The sequence below is a fragment of the Acomys minous genome (assembly GCF_964271855.1).
Source record: "Acomys minous genome assembly, chromosome: 13".
Lineage (NCBI taxonomy): Eukaryota > Metazoa > Chordata > Mammalia > Rodentia > Muridae > Acomys > Acomys minous.
In genome coordinates, this window is record NC_140495.1 from 13,916,487 (window position 1) to 13,940,890 (window position 24,404).

At 46.3% G+C, this 24,404-nt stretch overlaps 1 protein-coding gene across 3 annotated transcripts; it reads right to left on the reverse strand.

The window, feature by feature from the left end:
* Positions 1-702: 702 nt before the first annotated feature.
* Positions 703-22,766, reverse strand: CDC25A (cell division cycle 25A). Of its 3 annotated transcripts, none has more exons than XM_084752834.1 (15): positions 22,142-22,766; positions 21,083-21,159; positions 19,995-20,037; positions 18,984-19,020; positions 17,890-17,988; positions 15,443-15,562; positions 13,486-13,620; positions 12,776-12,850; positions 12,429-12,608; positions 9,258-9,356; positions 5,964-6,026; positions 5,766-5,864; positions 4,811-4,941; positions 2,775-2,886; positions 703-2,541 (listed from the first exon to the last, which is right to left on the reverse strand). In XM_084752834.1, the coding sequence occupies exons 1-15, from the start codon at positions 22,312-22,314 to the stop codon at positions 2,401-2,403; spliced, it is 1,584 nt and encodes a 527-aa protein (XP_084608960.1). In that variant the 5' UTR covers positions 22,315-22,766; the 3' UTR covers positions 703-2,400. The 3 variants fall into 3 exon arrangements, with proteins under 3 accessions (XP_084608960.1, XP_084608961.1, XP_084608959.1); XM_084752835.1 differs by having other exon boundaries at positions 12,429-12,572; positions 17,890-17,991; XM_084752833.1 differs by having other exon boundaries at positions 17,890-17,991; positions 22,142-22,765.
* Positions 22,767-24,404: the final 1,638 nt, after the last annotated feature.

A 24,404-nucleotide genomic window follows, 5' to 3' on the forward strand; every position in this document is an offset into this window, starting at 1 on the left:
CCTCCAATACTCTGATCGTTATCCACACTCACCCAAGGACTAGGCTGACAGGTCACATGCAGCAAAGAAAACTATTTTGAGATGTGATCTCATCATGTGACTCTGGCTAGCCTAGAAGTGAGAGCTCTACCTGTTTATACCTGGAGCACAGGGACTAAAGGTATGCACTGCTCTGCCTAAGGTAAAAGTACACTCTGGTCGAGAAAGCACGGGCCTGTGATCCCAGCACTCAGGGAGGCAGAGGCAGGTGGATCTCTGAATTTGGGGCCAGCCTGGTCTACAGAGTCCAGGATAGCCAAGGCTACAGAGAAACCCTGTCTTTAAAAAAAAAAGCACACACCTATTTCATCCTGTTAATCATTAAGTATCTGTTTTTGGGCTTTAGTGGTAAATGGGGATTGTTTCAGGCATTCCTAAAGGCAAACTATCCTTTATTTTATTTTTTTGGTTTTTCAAGACAGGGTTTCCTGTGTAGCCTCGGCTGTCTTGTGTAGACCAGACTGGCCTTAAACTCAGAGACTCATCTGGCCCCACCTCTGTGACTGCTGAGATTATAGGCATGTGCCACCACCTGCTGGCCAAATTGCATAATTTTTTTTTTTACACTCGAGGAAATATAGCTGCCTTAGTTTTAGGTGACCCTGGAACCCTGAAGGCAAATGACACTCCCACTTGAGTATATTAGGAACTAGGCAGAGGACATGGGTTCAAGATCACTTTTATTTGCAGGGCCTGCAACAGTTGGTTAACAATGCTAGCTAAGCTGGTACAACCCACAAACTGTCTCTTTCAAGGCATTCAACTAACAGAATCTCTACAAACCACCGGAGACCAACTGGGACATATTTCAACACACTGGGGGAGAAGCTGCTTGTTCCCTCGCTCTCCATGTATTTTCCAACAAGATTTGTTTGTAGCCAAATGCAACCCAAACCCACAACAAAGCAACTAGCCATCTTCAATATCACTGATTCCCTCCCCACCCCCAGAGTAGAAAGCAGAGGTAAGAGGGGAGACTTTTCCTAACAAAAACTTGGCCAGACCCCAATAGAGGAAAGATGGCAAGGAGGCTGGTGCCTGACGGTATTGATGGACAGGCACCCAAGCAGGCTGTGCAGGCTGCAAGCAGCCCAGCTCCTCAGATGGGAGGTGTCCCAAGAGCCTCACTTCCACGGGGTTCAGTAAGGGGGTAACTGGTGTGATTCATCACTCCCTGTCCCTCAAATTACAACATGATAAACCCAGAACATTTTACTTCAAAATTGACCACTCCCTCTTGAGAATCCTACAGTATCTGCAGGCCAGGACCCACTCCTTCCACCTGATAGCCTGGGCTTCTGGCCCCCTCCTAACCCTTGGGTGCCCACCCAACACTGATTTGACATTCCTTGACTCATAAAATGACTTTTTTTTTTTTTTAAAGAACATTCAGTGGGCATGCTCCCCCCTCACCCTGTGGATTCCACTCACTCATGCCTCCCCACTCACACCTTGAGGCACCTACACTACAGCGTTCCAGGACTGGCCAGGGGGGCCTGACGGAAGCTGTCTCAAGTGCTTTCCTGTTACTCCTACACCAGCTACGATCATGGGGACACGAGGTGAGGAGTGGAGGTAAGACTTTTCCACAAGGACATCACAAAGGACAGAGGTAGGTCAGGGAAGGTTAGCTTATGTCCTATAGTCAAGCCTGGATCTGGTGCAGGTTCTTACCAGCATCTCAGTCCTCGACTTTGAGTAGCAGCAATCCCAGTCCACGGCGCCTCCTAGGGGTGACTGAGCTCCTAGCGCTGTCCACAACTTAACAGGTTTGCCTTTTCTTATTCCTGCCCCATTTTTTTTTTTTAAATTAAAAGTAGAGGTAGTTTCTAGGATGATAAAACTACCTAAAATGGCAGTATTTTGACTTAATGAAGCAGTAACGTTTTGAGGAATTTAAAAATAATAAAATAATTGACGAAGCTGAATAAATTAACGTTATGGGTCACTCACGAGGACCTTTCCCTTCCAGCCTGTCTTTGGTATTTGGCCAGCAGCACTTCTGTCCCTTCTCTCCCCTCATGACAGGAGGCCAGGGTCTGCTCAATAAGGCCCCAACTACTTCTTCAGGGGATGCTCAGTCAGAGCAGCTTGACACAATGCTCCAGAGTATGCACTCCAGTCTGCACTGTGGCATGTCCAACTCGGCAGACAGTCCTGACAGGGAAGGAGTCTTTAAGGACAGAAAAATTTAACAGCATGCGCTGGGCTCCAACCTGGGAGTGTAGGAGACAGGTTCAAGGCACGGAAGCCGCAGTTCTTTCTCCACGTACCACCGCACAGCCGACCCCTTTGCTTACTGCTCTGCAGCGAAGGAAAAAGGGAAGAGGCAGGGGAAGCTCAGGCTGCTGTCACATGGCTTCAGAGCTTCTTCAGGCGACTGTACATCTCTCTTTTGCTCTTTTCCCCTGCCCAGGTCCGGCTCTTGGTGCGGAATTTCTTCAGGTCTTCTTTAAAGTCTTCATGGTGCATGGGTCGGTAGCTGGGAGGCTCACAGTAAGACTAAAGGGACAGGAGAGGACAAAGTCAAGACATACAATCATGGGGACATGAGGTGAGCAGTGGAGGTAAGACTTTTCCCCAAGGAAAGTCTGGGCTTCCTCATTGCCCAGAGCTGCCAGGCTGGGACAGGACCTGGCCCTTAGCTTATCTTGCCCTCAGACCCCTGGCGAGCAGCGGTCACAACAACTATTGGTCCAGCATGGAAGCTGGAGACACGCCCATAGGTGTCTCACCTGACACTTCAGGAAGAACTCCTTGTATCCTCCCTTAAGGACATACAGCTCCGGGTAGTGGAGCTTTGGGTATTCATTGCCAAGCCTATCTCTTTCCCTCACATATCGGCACCTAGTGAAGAGAATGAAGGAAAAAGTCAGGTCACCCGCTTCAGTATAGGAACCTGAGACAACAGAGTCAATAAGAACAGTGGTGGTCTGGGTGCTTCATCCACCTGTCTCCTCAACACTCCTGTAGCTATAGCTCCTAGTCAAATGGCTCTCCATTCCTTCCTATGGTCCCCCACTCAGCTCCTTTATGTAAACAGAATTCTTCCTTTTGTGCCCTTAAATAGGCTATGCCTTCTACTTCCTAGAATAGCTATTAGAACCCCATGGTGGGAGTGAGTGATGACAGTTCCCATCTCAGCCTGGCATGGCAGCACACACCTTTCTTTAATCTCAGCCCTCAGGGAGGTAGAGGCAGGCAGATCCTGCCCAGACCTGTGTACAAGCTGTAGTTTTCAGTATCCTGTGTGTGCTGTCCCCCACGGCATCTCATTCCCCCCACTTTAGTCTCCTTGCTCTTCGGCCCACATCCTTCCCACCTGTGACCTAATTTTTTTTTTTTTTTTTTGAGGCAGGGTAGTAACAGGTGTTATTGTTATTGCTAACATTTTCCAAGTACTTAGAAGAGCATCTGTATATAGAGAATCTGAGACTAGGAAGCAAGCCCTGCTATTTCCATTCACATGTGAGCATTCAGATCCTGCTCCTGTTAACTTTTCATTTGTTTGTTTTTGTTTTTCCAAGACAGGGTTTTTCTGTGCAGCCTTGGCTGTGCTGGCCTTGCTTTGTAGAATAGGCTGGCCTCGAACTCACAGCAATCCACCCGCCTCTGTCTTGTACCACCAAGCCTGGCTTCCTTCTCCTGTGTTAAAGGTGAGGCTTTGCTTTGTTTTTCCAGATAGGGTTTCTCTGTGTCACCTTGGCTGACCTGGACTTATTCTGTAGAGCAGACTGCCTCTGCCTCCTTAGTGCTGGGATTAAAGGCATGCCACAGGTGAGTTTGTGTGTGATTAAAATCTGATTCTGTCACTATGTAGTCCAGACTGCTCTTGAATTCTGAGATCCACTTGCCTCTGCCTGAGTACTGAAAGTGATGCTTGAGCTCAGCACATCACAAAACAAGAGAAGTACTCTATTAGACCCAAGCCACACCCCCAGCCTATCAGTAAGTTTTTGAAGACAGGAGCTCATGTAGCTCAGTGTGGCCTTCAACTCCTGATCCTTTTGCCTTAGCTTCCCAAAGGCTGGGATAAGACTTGTGCTGGGCTTAATATTTGGGGAGTTGGAATCTCGTTACCTGACAGCCAGCACTGACCCTCTTTCTCTTCATTCTGTCCTTTCTCTTCATAGATGGCATCTGTTTTGAATGGCAAGTTTGCCAATCTCATTAAAGAATTTGTTATCATTGACTACCTCCAAGTGCTGGGATTAAAGGTACACGCCACCATGCTCAGCACAACTGAAAAGTTAAGGCTAAGCCCATAAACTAGCCGGGCATGGTGGTGCACACCGTTAATCCCAGTACTTGGGAGGGAGAGGCAGGCAAATCCACTAGGAGTTCAAAGGCCAGCCTGGTCTACAAAGTGAGTCCAGGACAGCTAAGGCTACACAGTGAAACCCTGTTTCGAGGCCAGCCTGGTCTAAAAGTGAGTTCTAGGACGTCGAGGACTACACAGAGAAACCCTTTTCTTTGAGAGGAAAAAAACAAAAACAAAAGAACCAATAACCCCCAAACAGCAACAACAAAACAGCTACTTGCAAGACAAATCACTGGATAAGCACATCTAAGGGAAACTGTTATGAAGGGAATTGCTGTTTTCACAAAGGCCAAGTTTCTACGTCATGTGTAGGCTGAGGCATCGGAGTGACTTGTGATGCACACAACAGGATGCTATGATTATGCTATGCCCCTAGTGAAAAAGCACACACTACCACTCTCCACTATCATGAAGCCTCTGCCCCAAAGCTTTATTCCTTGTGGTACTCACATGCGAGGGCCTCTTTCAGAAGAAAACTCACAGTGGAATACAACAATGACCCGCTTGCCATCAGTAGGTACAATAGGTTTCTTGAGTAAGAAGTCCTCAACCTCTTCTTCCATGTGTAAGTTCACAGCACCCTGCAAAGAGATCAGACACTATGAGCACCTGCTGAGCTACACTTGCAAGGACTCAGCAAAGGAGCCTGCACCTGAGACCAAGCTGTGGCTCTGCAGGTCTCATGGCACAGCAGTCCAGCAGACCACCTGCCTTTGGTATTTCAAAGAGGCTTTCTCTGTAGGTCTATATTCTTTGGGCATTCAGTAACACATGTGAGAATTGAAAATTTTAAATGCCACTTCATAAAGTTAGAAGTTAACTCCCCTTATCATACTACTTTTTAAGATGTAAAGTGGTATGACCAGCTCCTTTTATTTTTATTATTATTTGAGATAGGGTCTCTCTGTGTAGCCTTGGCTGTTCTGGACTCCAGTCGTAGACCAGGCTGGCCTCGAACTCAAGAGATCCACCTGCCTCTTCCTCTCTAAATGCTGGGATTACAGGTGTGCACCACCATGCCCAGCGAGACCACCTCTTTACTAGAAACACGTGTTCTAGCAAGTCCCTCCTCAAGTTAGACAGCGTAACTGAACAGCAGTGGCCTGGGACGGGCATCAGGACATGCTGCCAAACTGGCTTCTTTTAGTCAGCAGCCCTAGGGTGCTCAAACACTCAGCATCTCAAATGCTATGGAATCCTTTATGGCTGCACTGAGTAGCTTAGACATCAGGTATGCCACCTACAAACGCTCTGAAACAGATAGTATGAGGGAGCGGGGTGGAACTGGGGGAGACATTCGCTCAGTTCACATATACTGGCTTGTTTTAAATCCTCACCATCAGTTGAGAGGCGTCACCATCCCACCTCTAAGCCTCCCAAGAGAGTAAGTCTTAAGAGTCCGAACCTTGATGTGACCTCCTTCATATTCATAGGGGTATCGGCAGTCAATGATAACAAACTCCTTAATGAGATTGGAAAACTTGCCATTCAAAACAGATGCCATCTATGAAGACAGAATGAAGAAAAAAGGGGGTCAATGTTGGCTGCTGGGTAACAAGATTCCAACTCCCCAACCAGAGTGGGTTCCACAAGCCTGACTTACAATTTCTGGAGAAATATATTTCAAATCCTGATGCTTCCCAGAGACTGTATGAAAGAGATAACCCTTTTAAAAGAAAAAAGGAAATAGAAGATATTTAGGGGAAAGTGAAAACATAAACATAAACTTTACCCTGGGGACCAGCTGGTAGGAAGCAGCTCAAAAAACAAACCCAGAAACAAGCAGCATAAGTGAATGGTATATACTAACTACCTCGCTATGCACTTAGTTGACATCTGGATATTTAACTTATTGTTTAAGGATATATAGTCTCATCATATAGACTTCTGGCTCCTAACTCAGAGATGTGTCTGCTTCTGGGATTAAAGGAGTAGGCACTATGCTTGGCCTCTGAGGCAGAGTCTTATTACATGTAGAGGCCAGGCTGGCTTGGAACTAGTAATCCTGAAGCTAGATTAGAACACGGAAACCACAGGTGATTTCCTTTTTCTTCTTCTTTTTTTTTTTAACCCCTCTTTCTCAAGACAAAGTTTCTCTGTGTAACCCCGGCTATGCTGAAACTCAATCTGTAGACCAGGCTGGCCTCAAACTCAGACACACACACACACACACACACACACACACACACACACACACACACACTCCCCCATCACTGCTAGAGTGTGAGAGTGAAGGTGTCACTGGCCACATGGCACTTATTCTGTTTTTATTAGGACCTCTCAGTTTAGAAGCTAGAGTAGGAAAAGCATTAAAACTGCAGTGAGAAGGGGCAGTAGCAAGGGCGTAAGCCTCTACTTCCAGCACTCAGGAGGCAGAGGCAGGCAACTCTCTGAGTTCGAGACCAGCCTGGTCTACAGAGCAAGTTCCAGGACAGCCAGGACTACCCAGAGAAACCCTGTTTTGAAAAACAAAACCAAATAAACATACATGCAGCGACGAGAGTGATGTGGTGGCTCAGGTCTCTAAGAACACTCTCTGGGAGGAAGATCATGAGTTCAAGATCAACCCCAATCTGAGTCTGAGTTTGGGGCCAACTTGGGATGTGAGATTCTGTAACAAATAAAACCACCGGGGCTGGAGAGATGGCTCAGAGGTTAAGAGCATTGACTGCTCTTCCAAAGGTCATGAGTTCAATTCCCAGTAACCACATGTTGGCTCACAACCATCTATAACGAGATTTGTATACACAATAAAGAAATAAATAAAAAAATTAAAGCACTATGAGGGAGTGGGAATGGCACTCTATACCATAACCCCAGCACTGGGAAGCTGAGGCAGGAGAACTGCATCTGAGGTCCTTTGGGCCTTGGAGGTGAGACAATTTGCACATTCGATGAACACCTGGTTGCCTAGTATGGCGTTAGGTAGTAAGAATGGAAAAGCAATTTTGGCCCAACCTTAAGAGAGAGGAACACAAGCCAGGCATGGTGGTGCACACCTGTAATCCCAACACTCAGGAGGCAAAAGCAGGCAGATCGCTGAGTTTGAGGCCAGCCTAGTCTACAAAGTGAGCCCAGGACAGCTAGGACTACAAGAGAAAACCTGTCTTGAAAAACAAAAACAACAAAAAAAGAGGAAGACAGCAAGGCCTGGTGGTGCATGCCTTTAATCCCAAGACTGCTGTGCAGTCAAGGCCAGCCTGGACTCACTTTGTAAACCTTGTGACACAGAAAAAAACCGTGTCGAAACAAAACAAAACAAACAGGAAGGAAGGAAGGAAGGAAGGAAGGAAAGAAGGAAGGAAGGAAGGAAGGAAGAAAGAGATGGCATATCTGGACCCAGGAGGCCTGCACAAACTACTGCACAAACCAAGGACAATACATGCAGTAAACCTAGACCCCCTATTCAGATATAGCCAATAGACAGCTCATTCTCCACAGTTGTGGGGAGGGCAGTGCCTGACTGCCTCTGACATGAACTGTGGCACCCACAGTTTGATCACTTCTCCTTGGTGGAGAGGCCCTGCAGCACACAGAGGAAGGGGAAACAGGCTATCTGGATGGAATCTGATAGGCTATGGTCATATAGTGGGGGAGGAGATCCCCTACTGTCAATGGTCTAGGGGAGGGGGATAGGGAGAAAGGGAGGGAGGGGAATGGGAAGATACAAGTGAGGGGGTAACAATCGGGATGTAATCTAAATTATAATAAGAAATATTGAAAGAAAGAGGCCTGGAGAGATGGCTCAGTTGTTAAGAGCAGTCTGCTCTTCCAAGAGGTCCTGAATTCAATTTCCCAGCAACCACATGCTAGCTTCACAACCATCTATACTGGGATCTGATGCCCTCTTCTGGCCTGCAGGTGTACATACAGACAGAACACTCATACATTAATAAATCTAAAGGAAGACAGACAGACAGACAGACAGACAGACATCAGTGCTACTTGGAGGACAACAGGCAGAATAAAAAGTGAGCCCATACCCATGACCACAGACAAACCACCCACAACTTCAACTCAAGTTTAAAGTTACACAAGAGCTTTGCTTGTTCTTTCCCTCAAACCTCCTGTTCTTTCTATTTATTTATTTAGAGACAGTGTCTCTCTACATAGCCCCATCGTCTTGGAACTTACTATGTAGAGTAGGCTGGCCTTAGTCTGTCCGCCTCTGCCCCACAACTGCTGGGATTACAGGCATGTGCCACCACACCCAGCTGCCCATTCTTTCAAAACCCACCTGTTGACTGATATATCAACAGCTCAGGCTCAGAATTTCCCAAACCCTACTTCTTACAGGCAGTTGCTTCCATCTCATCTTAGCTCACCACGACTTCCTTCAAGACTCACTCCCTCCATGGCCATGGCTCTGAACATTTGGAACAATTTAGGGTCAAACATGGACCTTCCAAGACACTGTTTCAACACAAATACTCAAGGTGCAGCTGTATGCGCATACTATCTATCCACAGTCAGAAGCCCACTTCCCAGAAAACCTGCACTGTGGGTCACAGTGGAGGTGGGTAACCATACAGGAAACCACTGAATTTGCAAGTCTCAAAGAGTAAAATGTACCTCGCCATGAGAAGTTCAACAGCTCCTTTTTCTTTCTTTTTTTTTTTTTTTCCAGACAGGGTTTCTCTGTGTAGCCTTGGCTGTCCTGGACTCACTTTGTAGACCAGGCTGGTCTCGAACTCATAGAGATCCACCTGCCTCTGCCTCCCGAGTGCTGGGATTAAAGGTGTGAACCACCACGCCCGGACCCTTCAACTTTTTAATTTATTGCCTTGGAGGCGTCCAAGGAGCCACCTTGAAGGAGGAGAAAGGCTAAGTGGGGTTCTAGCTATCCCCACCCCACTTGCCAGTACCTTCCAAGTAGGGTAACTCTGCTTGCAATTACCTTAGAGAAATCCCCTATGAGGTCTCTTGGGTCACTATCCAAAATGTTCTCAATGGTTCCTCTCGGGGAAGATGCCAGGGATAAAGACTGGTGTAGAAGCTGTAACAAATCAAAGGTAGAGAGTAACACCAGGGTTTTGACGAAAACATTTACCTTGACCATGTCAAAAGGAGGAAACTGAAATATGAATGCCTATAGTAAGTAAAGGATTCTGTAATATGATTGAATTAGAAGGAAAAAGACAGGCCCTACTATTCATTAACTAGTTGAGTTGCTCTGAAAAAAAAAACCCTATCATCTCTAAAGACAAACCTTACCATGTATCTCTGGCTGAGATGGAATTTACTAATGTAGACCAGGTTTGTCTTGAATTCAGAATCAATAGGGGTTATAGTCATGCCAACATACCCAGCACCTTTCCTTTTTTATTGTTCATAATGAAAACTATCAAGTGAGAAATAGTAATCCCAGAGGCAGGAGGACTGATACAATTTTGAGCCTAGCCAGGCCTACATGGCAAGAATCTGCCTTATAATAAAAACCGGACCTGACATCAAAACAGAAGATCATTGTCATGTGTTTCACAAAATAAAACATAATTACTTTATCTCAGTAGAACCCCTGAACTTCTGATAAGGAAGTTTTTGTGAGAAAACACGAATTTAAGTTGTAAAGATATTTGGATTGCTTGTAAATGAATAGCCTTCTGTGAGCTGGGCTTTCTTTTGGCAGGCTGGCACAGCACTGCTGAACAGCTACACAAGGAGCCACTGTGTAAGCACTCCTGAGAACTGGTCATCTAGAGGCAACCTGAACATTTATATCCATAAAGGAAGATTGAGACTTTGAAGCAACCATTTCTTTTTGTTTCTCCTTTCTCTCTTCCAAGGACAGAGTTGTAAATCTTTCAACCCATGACAGAGAGCGCACCAATGCTAGAACACTGTCCTCTGACCTTTACCCATGCCATGGCACACACAGGTCTTACACCCAAACAGTATTTTTAAAAAGGAGGGTGGGAAAGCCGGGCGTGGTGGCGCACGCCTTTAATCCCAGCACTCGGAAGGCAGAGGCAGGAGGATCGATGTGAGTTCGAGGCCAGCCTGGTCTACAAAGCGAGTCCAGGACAGCCAAGGCTACACAGAGAAACCCTGTCTCGAAAAACCAAAAAAAAAAAAAAAAAAAAAAAAGGAGGGTGGGGGTGGGTGGGCACATTAAGATTCCTTGCCAAAGGGCCAGACGTGGTGCTGCATGCCTATAATCCCAGCACTCGGGAGGCAGAGGCTGGCGGATCACTGTGAGTTCGAGACCAGCCTGGTCTACAAAGTGAGTCCAAGACAGCCAAGGCTACACAGAGAAACCTGGTCTCAAAAAACCAAAAGATTTTTTTTGCTAAGCCCAGCCTGTCAGGTGAAAGTTGAGACACACCCAGACAGAGCAGTCTTTGAAGGTAAATTTTCTTTTAAAAAAATAAATTAAAAAGTAAGGAATTAAAAATTAAAAAGTAGGGAAATAAATAAATTAAAAAGTAGGGAATTCTTTTTTAGGTTTTTAAAGGTGAATGCCTTTAAATCCCAGCACTGGGGAGGCAGAGGCAAGTGGATCTGACCTTGAGGCTAGCCAGGTCTACAAAGGGAGTTCCAGGACAGCCTAAGCTACAGAGAAAACCTGTCTCAAAAAACTAAAATCAACTTAGAGGATCGTTGTTGCACAGATGTGCTTAGAGGACACAGCATTTTATGTAAACCTGATTTCCCACTAAAAGAAGCCACAGGGGGCTGGAGAGATGGCTCAGAGGTTAAGAGCACTGACTGCTCTTCCAGAGGTCCTGAGTTCAATTCCCAGCAACCACCTATAATGTGATCTGATGCCCTCTTCTGGCCTGCAGGTATACATGCAGGCAGAATACTGTATACATAATAATAAACAACTCTTTAATTAAAAAAATAAAATAAGCTGGGCGTGGTGGCGCACGCCTTTAATCCCAGCACTCGGGAGGCAGAGGCGGGCGGATCGCTGTGAGTTCGAGGCCAGCCTGGTCTACAAAGTGAGTCCAGGACAGCCAAGGCTAACACAGAGAGACCCTGTCTCGAAAAACCAAAAAAAATAAAATAAAATAAAATAAAATAAAATAAAAAGAAGACGCAGGGCAATAAGATGGCTCAGTAGGTAAAAGTGCCTGCTGCCAAGCCAGATGACCTAAACTTAGCTGACCTATACATATTTGCTATGGTATGCACTTGCTAGAAAAGTAAAAAGAAGCTGGTTATGGTGGTATATACCTTCAATGCCAGCACTTGAGAAGCAGAATGAATTTGAGGCCTTTTCTCAAAAATAAATAAGGAAGCACAAACCCTGGCAGTCAGGAGGCAAAAGGATCCTGAGTTTAAGGTCACCTGGGCTACATAGGTTCTGCCTTAAACCAAAATATATCCATCCTTTGTTTAGTAATATCCGAAGCTGGAGGTACTCTATTTTATAAACAGGTTCATGTGTATGTGTACACACACACACACACACACACACACACACACACACACACACACACACACACACGCTAAAAGATCAAGCTGGGCCGGGCATGGTGGTGCACACCTTTAATCCCAGCACTTGGGAAGCAGAAGTAGGTGGATCACTGTGAGTTTGAGGCCAGCCTGGTCTACAAAGTGAGTCTAGGACAGCCAAGCCTACACAGAGAAACCCTGTCTCAAAAAGCAAAAACAGGTCTATAAAGCATGTCTAGGACAGCCAAGACAACACAGAGAAACCCTGTCTCAAAAAGCAAAAAAAAAAAAAAAAAAAAAAGATAGAGATGAAGAGTAGGGCTAGCCTAAGTTGCTTGGTGAAACATGCCAAACCAACAAGAACATTCTAATACTGTCTCCAAGTTGTATTGTGACAGTCACATGTGCACTGTGGTGTGTAACCCTATCCCTAAATAAATAATATAGACATTAGAGCAGAGATGGAGCTTGGTGAGCAAGCACTTTAGTAATATGCATCCAAGAGGCAGAGGCAGCTGGATCTGAGTTCAAGGCCAGTCTGGGATACATAGAAAAACTGTTCAGAAATAAAAAAGTAGTAAGGCTTGGTAAGGACAAGGCCACCAAGGAGAAATGCTGAGACCTGAAAGGCAGTTATCACTCTAGACCAAAAGAGAACTTAACTGACCTCCTGGGCTGGCTCTACAGCATCTGTTTTCACAGGACTGCCCATGCTCTTCCTCCGCTTCGTGCTTCCCCAAGGAGACTCCTCATGAGACCGGTCTGCTCTCTTTAACACTGCCCGAGTGCTGGAGCTGCTGCTGGAGCTGCACTGCAAAGGGGAGTCAAACAGCCTGCACTGGTTGCCCTTAGGGTAAAAGAGACAGATCCACCTTCGATTAAAAGTTGACCACTCGAATAGCGATTAGTCTAAAACCCAGGTCCTAAGTTCTATGTTATTCCAGTCAACATAGCTAAGGAATACTTTGCTTAAAGGCTCAGCTCCTCAAAACTCCACATACCAGAGTAACTTACAAGGTTTGTAGGTCTTCTCATGACAAGGGGAGCAGTCCAGAGGCTTGCCATGCATGACGGAGTCTCCTCATCATTCTAGAGTAAGAGAAAAACTGCTTTAAAATAGATCCAGTGGCGGGGCTGAGAAAAAAATGACCCAGAGGAGACTGGTGTTAGTGTAAGTGCTTTGCATGTAAACTCTCCTAAAGAATGCTAGACAAGTCAGAATAAAGAAGCTTTTTGTTTTGTTTTTGGAGATAGAACCTTAACGTGTGGCACAGCAAGTCTTGAACTTTTGGCTTATGGCAATACTTCTTTCTGTCCAGCATCCTGAATATTGACATGACAGGCATGGACCACCAGGGCAGGCTGGTAGCTCTTTTTTTGTTGGTACAAGGCACCGAACCAAAATCTCTTAGCCTTGCACACCCTAGGTAGGCATTTGCTCTGCCACTATGCCATATCTTAGTCCAGAAGTGACTCGACACACCCATCCTTCCCTACTCCTGAAAGCCTGGCTGTGTCCCAGGGTGAGAGGGAAGAAGAGCTTACCAGTATTATCTGACCTCTTACCCCAAAACGGGATTTAGTCAAGCAGGGAGAAGAGTCTCAATAAATTCTCACAATATGAACTACCAATCAGTCAGCTGAAACCCTGAGTAACTGCTTACTTCTCCAGGGTGGTTAGAATGAGCAGGTACACTCCCACACCCCACCCCAGTGCTAGCTACCTTCAGATTCTCTCCATCCAGAAGGTCTATGAAGCCATCATCCTCATCAGACAGAGTGGCTTTCACGGGTGACTGGGCTGTAAAGAGAGGACTGAAATGTCCTGATCCACTGCTATCATTTTCATTTGAAGATAGCTGAAAGACAAAGTTAGCAAGAACTCTAGTCCACTTTGATTTGCTTAGCTGGACTGCTTTAAAAAACAAAACAAGCCGGGCGGTGCTGGCGCACCCCTTTAATCCCAGCACTTGGGAGGCAGTGGCAGGCAGATCGCGGTGAGTTCGAGGCCAGCCTGGTCTACAAAGTGAGTCTAGGACAGCACAGAGAGACCCTGTCTCGAAAAAACAAAAATATATAATAATAATAATAATAATAATAATAATAATAATAATAATAATAATAATAATAATAATAATAATAATATAAAAAACAAAACAAGGGGCCGGAGAGATGGCTCAGAGGTTAAGAGCACTGACTGCTCTTCCAGAGGTCATGAGTTCAATTCCCAGCAACCACATGGTGGCTCACAACAATCTATAATGAGATCTGGTGTCCTCCTCTGGCCTGCAGGCCGGATATTGTATACATGATAAAAAAACCTTTTAAAAAACAAAACAAAACAAACAGTATGCATGTGCACCATGTGTGAACCTGGCACCGTGAGGTCTGAAGAGGGCATGAACTCCCTGGCTCTTGAGCAATTCTTGCAGTGAGAATCAAAGCCATATGCATACCATGTGAAGGCTGCGAGAGTATACAATCTGTTGAAAATACAAGTGTCTATGGAGATCACAAAATAGCAGACCAAAGAATGTTCAAGAATGCCTATGTAACTCCATTCAGACAGATGGACACAAGGGGAACCTGTTCCGAAGTCTGCCCTACTCCTTTTTTATTTCTGGGGACAGGGCAGTCCATGCTGAGCTAATAGCTGTGAACCTCTTTCTTCCAGCTCCTAATGTTGAGATCACGGGTGCACACTACCCAGCTTATCCTCTAACCCACCTCTTCTGGATTAAAATGACAGATGCTCAGTGGTTAAGAGCAAATATTGCTCTCACAGAAGCTGAGTTTGATTCCCAGCATCTACCTCAGACAACTCACAGCTGCCCATAGCTCCAGCCTCTGGCCTCCTCAGACATCTGCACTCATGTGCACATACCACCCGCCCCACATAATTAAAAATAAAAATGATTCAAAATAAATGAGGGACATCAACACAATCTTTACAACTATATAATCCCATCCAAGCCATACCACACACTACTAGTCAACCCCTTCTTTCTTCCTGGAGACTAAATTCTCCTAGTCACAAATGTTCATCCTGTCTCAGCCCCTGGAGTAGTTGGGACTACATGTGCTAACATACCCAAATAATCCTTTGCATGTTTAGTAAAAGGAAACTGATGCTTAAGAGGCTACCAAGGTCACATTCATCTATTTGACACCTTCAGCTGCCTCCCAGCATTCAGGGAGGCAGAGGCAGGCGGATCTCTGTGAGTTCAAGGCCAGCCTGGTCTACAAAGCGAGTCCAGGACAGGCAAGGCTACACAGAGAAACCCTGTCTCAGAAAAGAAAAAAAAGGGGGGGGAGGGTAAGGAAAGAAAAGAAGAATCAAGCAATCACAGAAAATCTTGGCATTCTGATTCCTAAGTACCCACCAAATATATTCAATTTCAGAACTATTTTCAAACTGTCATCATGTGCTAGGGAATCTACAGCTAAATTCCAGCCTGCTGTTTACACACTTTTCAACAAATAAATCAACTTCTCTAGTGAAACTTTCTAATCTTCCAAATGAGGTAACTCCACCTAGTTCCTCCTACCTCCATCTTCCCAGTACTTGGCTTATAGGCATGCATTACCAAGGTTCAGGTGGTACAGCACACACACATGCCGTGCTGTAAATTCTCTTCCCATGATGAGCTCCCCCCGCAAGAGGAAAGCCGAAACACATACCATCCGAGCTGGGGCAGAGTTCTGCCTGTGTGTGAAGAGATCTTTACTCTCCTCATGGACATGTGTATTCAGGCAGCCACGAGATGCAGGTCTTATTGGCTTTTTAAATTCAAATGCTTCCTGCAAAACAACATATTTGATATACTCTCTACTGTCCATAAAAACCAGCTCTAGGCTAATGAGATGGCTGGCAGATAAATACACCTGTTGAGAAGCATGAAGATCTGAATTCCATTCTCAAGACCCACATGGTGGAAAAAGAACAGACTTCTCAAAGTTGGCCTGCCCTCCACAAGTATACTGTGGTCTGCTCCCACCAACAGTCTTTCTCTTGAACTCACTTTGTAGACCAGGCTGGTCTTGAACTCGGAGATCCACCTGCCTCTGCCTCCCAAGTGCTGGGATTAAGGGTGTGCGCCATTACCACCCAGCAAGCACAGTTCTGAAAGACCCAGGTTTGATTCCTAACACCCACAGGGGTGGCTTACAACCATCTGTAATTCATCCCAGGAGATCTGATACCCTCTTCTGGCTTTTGCAGGCATCAGGACACACGGTACACACACATACATGAAAGCAAAACACCCAGAAGCATAAAAATGTACGCCTGCTATCTTAAACAGTTATACCAGCACTTGTTATTAAGCACTAAAAGCAGTAACTGCTAATATCAGTTGGTTTTTTTGTTTTTGTTTTTGTTTTTTTGGTTTTTCGAGACAGAGTCTCTCTGGGTAGCCTTGGCTGTCCTCGACTCGCTTTGTAGACCAGGCTGGCCTCGAACTCACAGCGATCCGCCTGCCTCTGCCTCCCAAGTGCTGGGATTAAAGGCGTGCGCCACCACGCCCAGCTAATATCAGTTTTTATATTACTAAATACTAAGTACTTTCATAAGCTTGTCTAACCATCAAATATAACCCAACTGTTTGTATTTTACAAGTAAGGAAACTAGGTCTTACAGGTTAAATGGTGTGCCTAAGATCTTGAAGCCAGAAAATTATTTAACCTGTGCTATTATTCCTTTAAAACAAAACATCCAGGAGGCAACCTTGGGAGAAGCCAAGAGCCAGATATATAGTGTTGGTCCAGTAGTACTGGAGAGGTTGACAAACTGCTCCAAGCATTCAGGAGGAATCCAATTCCACAGAATACCTCATGACATCCCCCAAAGTAGCCAAATGAAATCTGTTCATACAGGCCACTGGTTTTGTATTAAATATAGAAGTTGCAAGGGTTATAAATGCTAGCATTTTAGCAGGGAATGATAAACAATAAAATATGGAAATAGAGCAAGAGGTGAAACAAAAGCCAGGTGTGGTGGCGCACAACTCTAATCCCAGCACTCAGGAGGCAGAAGCAGTCACATCACTCTGAGTTCGAGGCCAGCCTGGTCTACAAAGTGAGTCCAAGACAGCCTGCATGACACAAAGAAATGGCCCCCCAAGACAAAAACAAATAAAAGAGGTGTACCAAAGCTGGCCATGGTAGTGCACTTCTTTAATCCCAGAACATGGGAGGCAGAGGCAGGCGGGTCACTGTGAGTTCAAGGCCAGCCTGGTCTACAAAGCCAGTCTAGGACAGGCAAGGCCACACAGAGACCCTGTCTCAAACAAACAAACAAACAAAAAACAAGGGGCTGGAGAGATGGCTCAGTGCACTGTCTGCTCTTCCAGAGGCCTTGAGTTCAATTCCCAGCAACCACATGGTGGCTCACAACCATCTATAATGTGATCCAATGCCCTCTTCTGGCATGCAGGGGAATAAGCAGACAGAACTCACTGCATACATAATAAATAAATAAATCTTAAAACAAACAAAAAAAGAGGTGAATCAAACAACCTGATTATTCTAGCTGGGCATGGTGGTACATGCCTTTAATTCCAGCACTCGGGAGGCAGAAGCAGGCAGACTGCTGAGTTCGAGGCCAGCCTAGCCTACAAAGCAAGTCCAGGACAGCCAAGGCTAACACAGAGAGACCATCTTGGAAAACCAAAACCAAAACCACCCTGGCTGCCGAGTGTGGTGGCACTCGGGAGGCAGAGGCAGGTGGATAGCTGTGAGTTCGAGGCCAGCCTGGTCTACAAAGTGAGTCCAGGACAGCCAAGGCTAACACAGAGAGACCCTGTCTTGAAAAAAAAACAAAAAAACCACACACACACAAAAAAACAAAACACAAAGCCAACCTGGCCATTCTAGACAAGACACCTTGTACTGTTTAAGAGGGAAAGTCCTGGGAGGGACCATGGACCTCTGGATAAATGACATCATCCTTGAAAACTGGGCATGGTGGCGCACGCCTGTAATACCAGCACATGGGAGGCAGAGGCAGGCAGCTCTCAAAGCTAGTTAGAAGCAAGATTCCGTAACTTAGTGGCAACCCAGCTGTGTCACTTGTAAGCACTTAGAGGCTTCCCTTCCATTCTGGGTTACTATGATGATGCTACACTCACATTTTCTTTATTTTCATCCTGGTCGATGAGCTGAAAGATGTCATGGTCTAGAGAATCAGAATGGCTCCTCTTCAGTGCTGGGCTACATCCCAAGAGCTTCTGCTGCCAAAGTGAAAAAGGGAAAGTGAGTTCACATGAGAACACGATGGAAAACCCAGTTTTCCTTTCGCTTTTTTAAAGATAAGGTTACATTCTGAAGCTCAGGCTGGCCTTGACCTTGAGATAACCTTCCTGCCTCAGCCTCCCAAGTGCTAGCATTACAGGTCTTACCCATTAAACCCAGCCAAAACGTTTTGGCTTTTTGAGACAGGGTTTCTGTGTGGCCTTAGCTATCCCGTATTCACTTTGTAGACCAGGCTGGCCTCGAACTCAGAGATCCATCTGCCATCTGCCTCTGCCTCCCAGACTGCTGGGATTACAGGCGTGGCATCAAACTTAAAGCTCCCAATTCTTTTTCTTTCTAAAGATTTATTTATTTATTGTATATGTGTGTGTGTGTGTGTGTGTGTGTGTGTGTGTATATATATATATATATATATATATATATATATAGTGTTCTGACTGCATGTACGCCTACATACCAGAAGAGGACACCAGATCTCATTATAGATGGTTGTGAGCCACCATGTGCTTGCTGGGAATTGAACTCAGGACTTTTGGAAGAGTAGCCAGTGCTTTTAACCTCTAAGTCATCTCTCTAGCCCAAAATTTCATTCTTAAAGAAATGAAGCAGGAGTTGGAAGAGCTAGCTTAGAACATACTGCAAGAAGTATCCAGTAAATGTGCCTAGGGCTCCACCCTGCTGTAACTCAGAATGGTCCTACACCTATTTACACAAGGCCTGTAGTCCTCTTGGTAGCTATAATTTAGCACCATACCACCTCCCTAGTAATATTTGCATAAAAAGAACCTTTCCTGGTTTGAGGACAAAGTCCACAGGAGGTGGCCACTACTCAAGTTGCTCTGGGTCTTACTGCCTTGTGCTAGTGCTTACAAGAATGCAGAAAAGCAACGTCCACTTCCTAAACGTAGGGAAGCTGGCAGTTAGCGTGGGCAGTTTACAGGCGTTAGCTCAAAGCGACAATGGAACTTACAGGTAGGGAATTTATTCTCCTCAGGGAAATTTCAAGGCTGTAATGAGATCAAAAGGTAAATATCAGAATGAAGGGGTAGTTGAATCAGCAGATTCACATTGCTTAGCCTATGAGAGTAGGACAGGGAAGTCAGGCCCTTATTGTAGGATATACAAGAACAGCAATCTACAGCCTCCCTGTCTCAGGAGCACCCCAAACACGAGGCATCTAGATTGGAGAAAGAAAAAAAAAGCCTTGATGTCTCTTAAAACACATACATTCATTCATTTAAGGCTTTAACGTCAAAAAGAGAACAAGGGGAATTACAGATAAAGGAGGGAAAGTCCTGGAAACTGATAACACAAAGCAATACATTTGCGCTGGGCATGGGGGCGCAGAGAAACCCTGTCACAGGAAAAATACAAAACAAAATTCATATTCAGTCTTAATAGTATTTCTAGGATCCAAGCAGTTCTCTATGAACAGAGAACTGCAGAGCTCTAATCCAGTGTATAAAGAACTTCATTTAAGAACTAACAAAGTTTGACCACTAGTGACATTGATACATACCTTTAGCCCCAGCACCCAGAAGGCAGAAGCAGGCAGATCTGAACCCCAGGCCAGCTGGGGCTTTCACAACAAGATCCCATACCAAAAACTGGCCAACAAGTTTCTTTCCTCCTCTTTTTGGTGATTCTGAGAACCAAACCTATGTACGGCCTCACATCCACCACACAAGCACATTATCACTGGCTTATACTTAATTGCCTAGACAGGCCTTGAATTTTTGATTCTCTTGCCTTAACTTCCTGAGTAGCTAAGACTACAGGGCTGGGCCACTAGGCTTACTTCTTCTTCTTCTTTTTTTTTTTCTTCCGAGACAGGGTTTCTCTGTGTAGCCTTGGCTGTCCTAGACTAACTTTGTAGACAAGGCTGGCCTCTGCCTCCCAAAGTGCTGGAATTAAAGGCGTAAGCCACCATGCCCGGCTACTAGGCTTCTAAGTATAAAATTTAAAAGCAATGAATACATACTTTTCTTTTCTGTCCAAGGGCCCAGGAGAATCTAGACAGAAACCTTTGAGAAAGAAAAACAAAATTCTTATGAAATAACACGCATTCTGTTTTCCGGCTTTTTCTCTTGTTTTGTTGTTGTTTGTTTTGTTTGAGACAGGGTTTCTCTGTGCAACAGCCCTGGCTGTCCTGGACTAACTTTGTAGACCAGACTGGCCTCAAACTTCAGAGATTTGTGTGGGATTAAAGCAGCGTGACACCACAGCATGGTATAATGCACATTCTGTTAAGTAACATTTTCTAAGTACACCCATGGATCCTCTTCTACTTGCAAATGCCATCAAGAGAAACAAGGTCAATTAATATCAAGATTGACTGCTTTTTTTCAGATAGGATAGGACCCATATAACTTTTTGTGGTGGTTCACACTTGTAATCTCAGCACTTAGGGAGACAGAAGTAGGCAGATCTCTGTAAATTTGAGGCCACCAATGTCTACAAAGCTAGTCCAGGATAGCCAAGGCTACACAGAGAAACCCTGTCTCAAAAACAAAACTAACAAAAGTAAATACAACTAATTTAGGGATATGAAAAATACAACCAGCTAGATATGGATTTCAAGAGGCCAGTTTGCTGCATACAGTGAAATCATGCCTTTAAAACAAGAGTTCTGGAGAGATGGTTCAGGAGAGCACAGCTGCTCTTCTCTTACAGAGGACCTGAGTCCACATGGCTGCTAATGCCCGTAACTCCAATTCTGGGATCTGACACCCTCTTCTGGCCTTCAGGGAAAGGTAGCCACATGGTCCATACATGAAAGACATGCAGGCAAATACACCCACACATATAAAATGAAATCTATTGCTTCCCACGTGGCTGAGTCAAGATGAATGGCAAAGACTGAGCAAATACCTGGATTGGGCTGGTGCAGTGGCCCATTCCTTTAACCACAACACTCAAGAGGCAATGTGAGCTCCACCAGCTCACAGCAGCCTGGAACTCCAGCTTCAGGGGCTCTGGTGTCTTCTAATCTTGGCTGGGACCTGCCTACATGGGCGCGTGTGCACACACACACACACACAGACACACACACACACATGACAAAAATACCTGAGTCAGTCGATTCTGAGGAGCCCATTCTCTGTAGACTGCTGCTGCTTCTCGCCTCCATTGGTTTCCCATACTCGCTGAAACCAAAAGAAATACCTCCATCTGAGCCATTTCTAGGTCATAACTAAAAGGTCACAGCAGAAGATGGGCCATGAGGTAGCCAGGCTGCCACAAATTATCATTATGAGACGAAGCCAAGGACATCCCACACTCACACATGGCCACCAAGAATACTACCCCAGTTGGCATTTGAACAAAGAAAGGAGTCTACCTTGGGCCACATTGTAGGACATGCCCGTGGCAAATGCTGGGTTGTTTCCTTAAATGAGAGCCTCGGTTTAAGTAAGGGCAAAGGTCACTAGGGACAGGACTCCCAGCTTTTCAAGGGCTTGGAAAAAGCATATTTAGAAATGGCCAGCACTGAAGGTAAAGCAACAAAAGGAAAAGAGTGAAACGCGTTTTTGTTAGTGAGGTAGGGCAGTTAGGTTTGTGGCCTTAACTGGATGTTATAGAACCCCAGGAAGATTTCCAATATAGAAAGTTATGTAAAGAGAGCTAGCCATAAGAAGGTGGACCGGTGGCTAAGAAACGCGCCGGCCAAGCACCGGCATAGATTTTGCACAGATGCAAGAAAATGCCACGTCCCTTTGTTGAGAAGGAACAAAGCTTACAGGAAACAGAGATCCGGCGCGACTGTTCAGCTAAGAGTAGGAGAGAGGGCCTAGGAGGACCCATCTTCCCCCGTGGGGGGTAGATTCCAAAAGCTCCCTGGAACAGAGCCAGAGTACAGGGAAATCTGAAAGGGGTGAACAAGCCAGTTAGCCCAGCATCCTCTCCAGCTCCTGGGTCTGGCTCGGGCTGAGGATAGCCCTAGACTATCCGAACGGCCTCTCCCGCCCAACATTCCGCCCGGGGGTGGGGGGTGCACATGGCGGGCCCTGGCCAGGCCATTCCGGATCGGAGCATCGGAACCAGCCGGACAAACCCTGCTTCCTGCTCGATCATCCCCAGGGCCGACCGGAGGCCAGCGGCCTGGGGCATCGCTCGCCGGTCTCTCACCTGCCCAGCCCTTCCAGCTGGTCCATGGTGACCGTCAGGTTGGTGACAGGGGACAGACCGTCAGGAGTCGAGGCGCCAAACAGCACCTTCCCCGTGGGCTGCGGCGCAGGAGGAGTGGGGCTGCAAGCGAAGAGCAGACGGCGGCGGTGGGGGGGCTCCGGGCCCAGTTCCATGGCGCCGCCGGGCCTGCCCGGACTCCCGCTCCGTCTTCCTCCGCCTCCGCTGCGCCGGGCCCCGCCCCGCTGGCACCGGCTTCAGCCGCGTGCCACGCCGCCAGCGCCCGCGGGTCAAACACAAACACGACCCCGCGGGTCAGAGACGCGGCCGCCACGGGCAGCGGCGCGGACGGGAGAGCGTCGGGGACTCGGCAGGCGCCGGCCACAACAAGCACCGGTGCTTCCCCTCTCAGCCCCGCGCGGCCCGCGGGCGGGCGGGCGGGCGCCTGCAACCTCAAGATTAAATCCAAACAAACTCCGCCGGGAGAGTCTTGTGGCGACCGCCTCGATGAACTCTCTCTCTTTTTTTTTTTTCTTCCTCTTTGCTCCGCCCGGGACTAGCAGAGAAGCGACCCTCACCTCCCACACCACCAAAGTGGCCTTAGCGTTAATTGCTGCACACTCAAGGATCGCCCCGCCCCGCCCCTTTCCTAGTTGGCGCCAAACAGGGTCCACCAATGAAGAAGCAAACTTCTCCTCGCCCCCGAATGACAGCTAAGCTGGACCAATGGGAAGGAAAGGAGGGAGCATCTCGCGGGCCTCCTCGAGGCCACTCCCTCTCTCGGACAGGGGCTAGGCCTGAAGAGGTGGGAGGTACCAGAAATGAGAAGGGAGCTCAGAAGTCCGTGAAACTCCCTGTGAGGCCCTTGTCCGGACGGAAAGACCCCTCCCCCCACTCTCTTCCGGTTGCATGCTGGGTAATGTAGTCCCCACAGCCCGCGCTGGGCGGATCACACACCCTGTCTGAGCTTCAGTTTCCTTAGTGCTGTGCACTCTAGGACACGTAGAGACTAGAGAAGGCCAGCGGACCTGGCTTTGGCCCTTCCTGTAACTATGTAGTACCATGGATACCTCTTTTCCTTCACAAGCCTTCAGGCTCTTATTTTGTCTTTTTCTTTCTTTCTTTCTTTCTTTCTTTCTTTCTTTCTTTCTTTTCCTCTGAGGCAGGGTTTCTCTCTATAGCTCTGGATGTCCTGGAACCAACTCTGAAGACCAGGCTGGCCTCGATCTCAGAGATCCACTTGCCACCATGTGCCACCAGGCTATAATTATGTTAATTTTTGAAATGGGGATCTCTTCTATAACCCAGGCTGGCCTCAAACTCGTGGCAACCCTACTGCTTAGGCAGTAGGATTAATAGTTCCTGTATTAGTTCATTTAATTCTTACACGTCTTATGGATAACCCTACTGTAAGGATAACCACATTCACTTTGTAGTCTTGGCACTACTGGTGGCTCGAACAACAGTAAAGAATGGCTATCTTAATAAAGGCAATCTAGGGCTGGAGAGATGGTTCAGTGGTTAAGGGCGCCGCCTGCTCTTCCTAAAGGTCCTGAGTTCAATTCCCAGCAACCACATGGTGGCTCACAACCATCTATAATGTGATCTGATGCCCTCTCTGGCCTGCAGGTGTACATGCAGGCAGAACACTGTATACATAATAAATAAATAAATCTTAAAAAAATAAATAAATAAATAAAGGCAATCTATAGATTCAAAGCAATTCTCATGAACAGAACTAGAAAAAAAAACAATCCTAAAATCTATATGGAGTTTCAAAAAACAGACAAAAGGATGGAGAAGAGGGAATTTCACTCACAAATCGGCTGATATGGTAGCTCATGTCTAAAGTCCTAGCACTCAGGAGGCAGAGGTAAGAGGATTGTAAACCGGTGGGGGCTACATACCCTATCTCAATGGCCTCACTCCTCCCCCACCCCTGCACACACACACACACACACACACACACACACACACACACACACGAAAACCCCCAATTTCTCCCCCCTGTGAATAGTTAGGAGTTAACAAAGCCTAGACCTAATGAGGTAGGAGCCAATTAGTACAGGAAGTGCTGTCTGTGTCATGAGCCACTGAAAGTTTACATGCTTATTCAGGAGGCAATCCCTTTATGTGGTGCAGATTTAACCATTACCAAAGAAAGTCTAGCATCAAAAACTCTCAGGCTGGGTTTGTGGTTTTTAGGCTCCATTGCCAGCACCTACCTCTTTTCATTCAAGTCGGTAGAGGGATGCAGTCAGTCCAG

Excerpts from the sequence above, each read along its gene's own strand:
- CDC25A (XM_084752833.1), bottom strand. The coding sequence starts at position 22,314 with ATGGAACTGGGCCCGGAGCCCCCCCACCGCCGCCGTCTGCTCTTCGCT. Across the intron at positions 9,357-12,428 it reads CTGTAGAGCCAGCCCAGGAG|CTTCTACACCAGTCTTTATC; the intron begins GTCAGTTAAGTT and ends GATTTGTTACAG. Across the intron at positions 2,887-4,810 it reads TCTGAAAGAGGCCCTCGCAT|GTGCCGATATGTGAGGGAAA; the intron begins GTGAGTACCACA and ends TCTCTTCACTAG.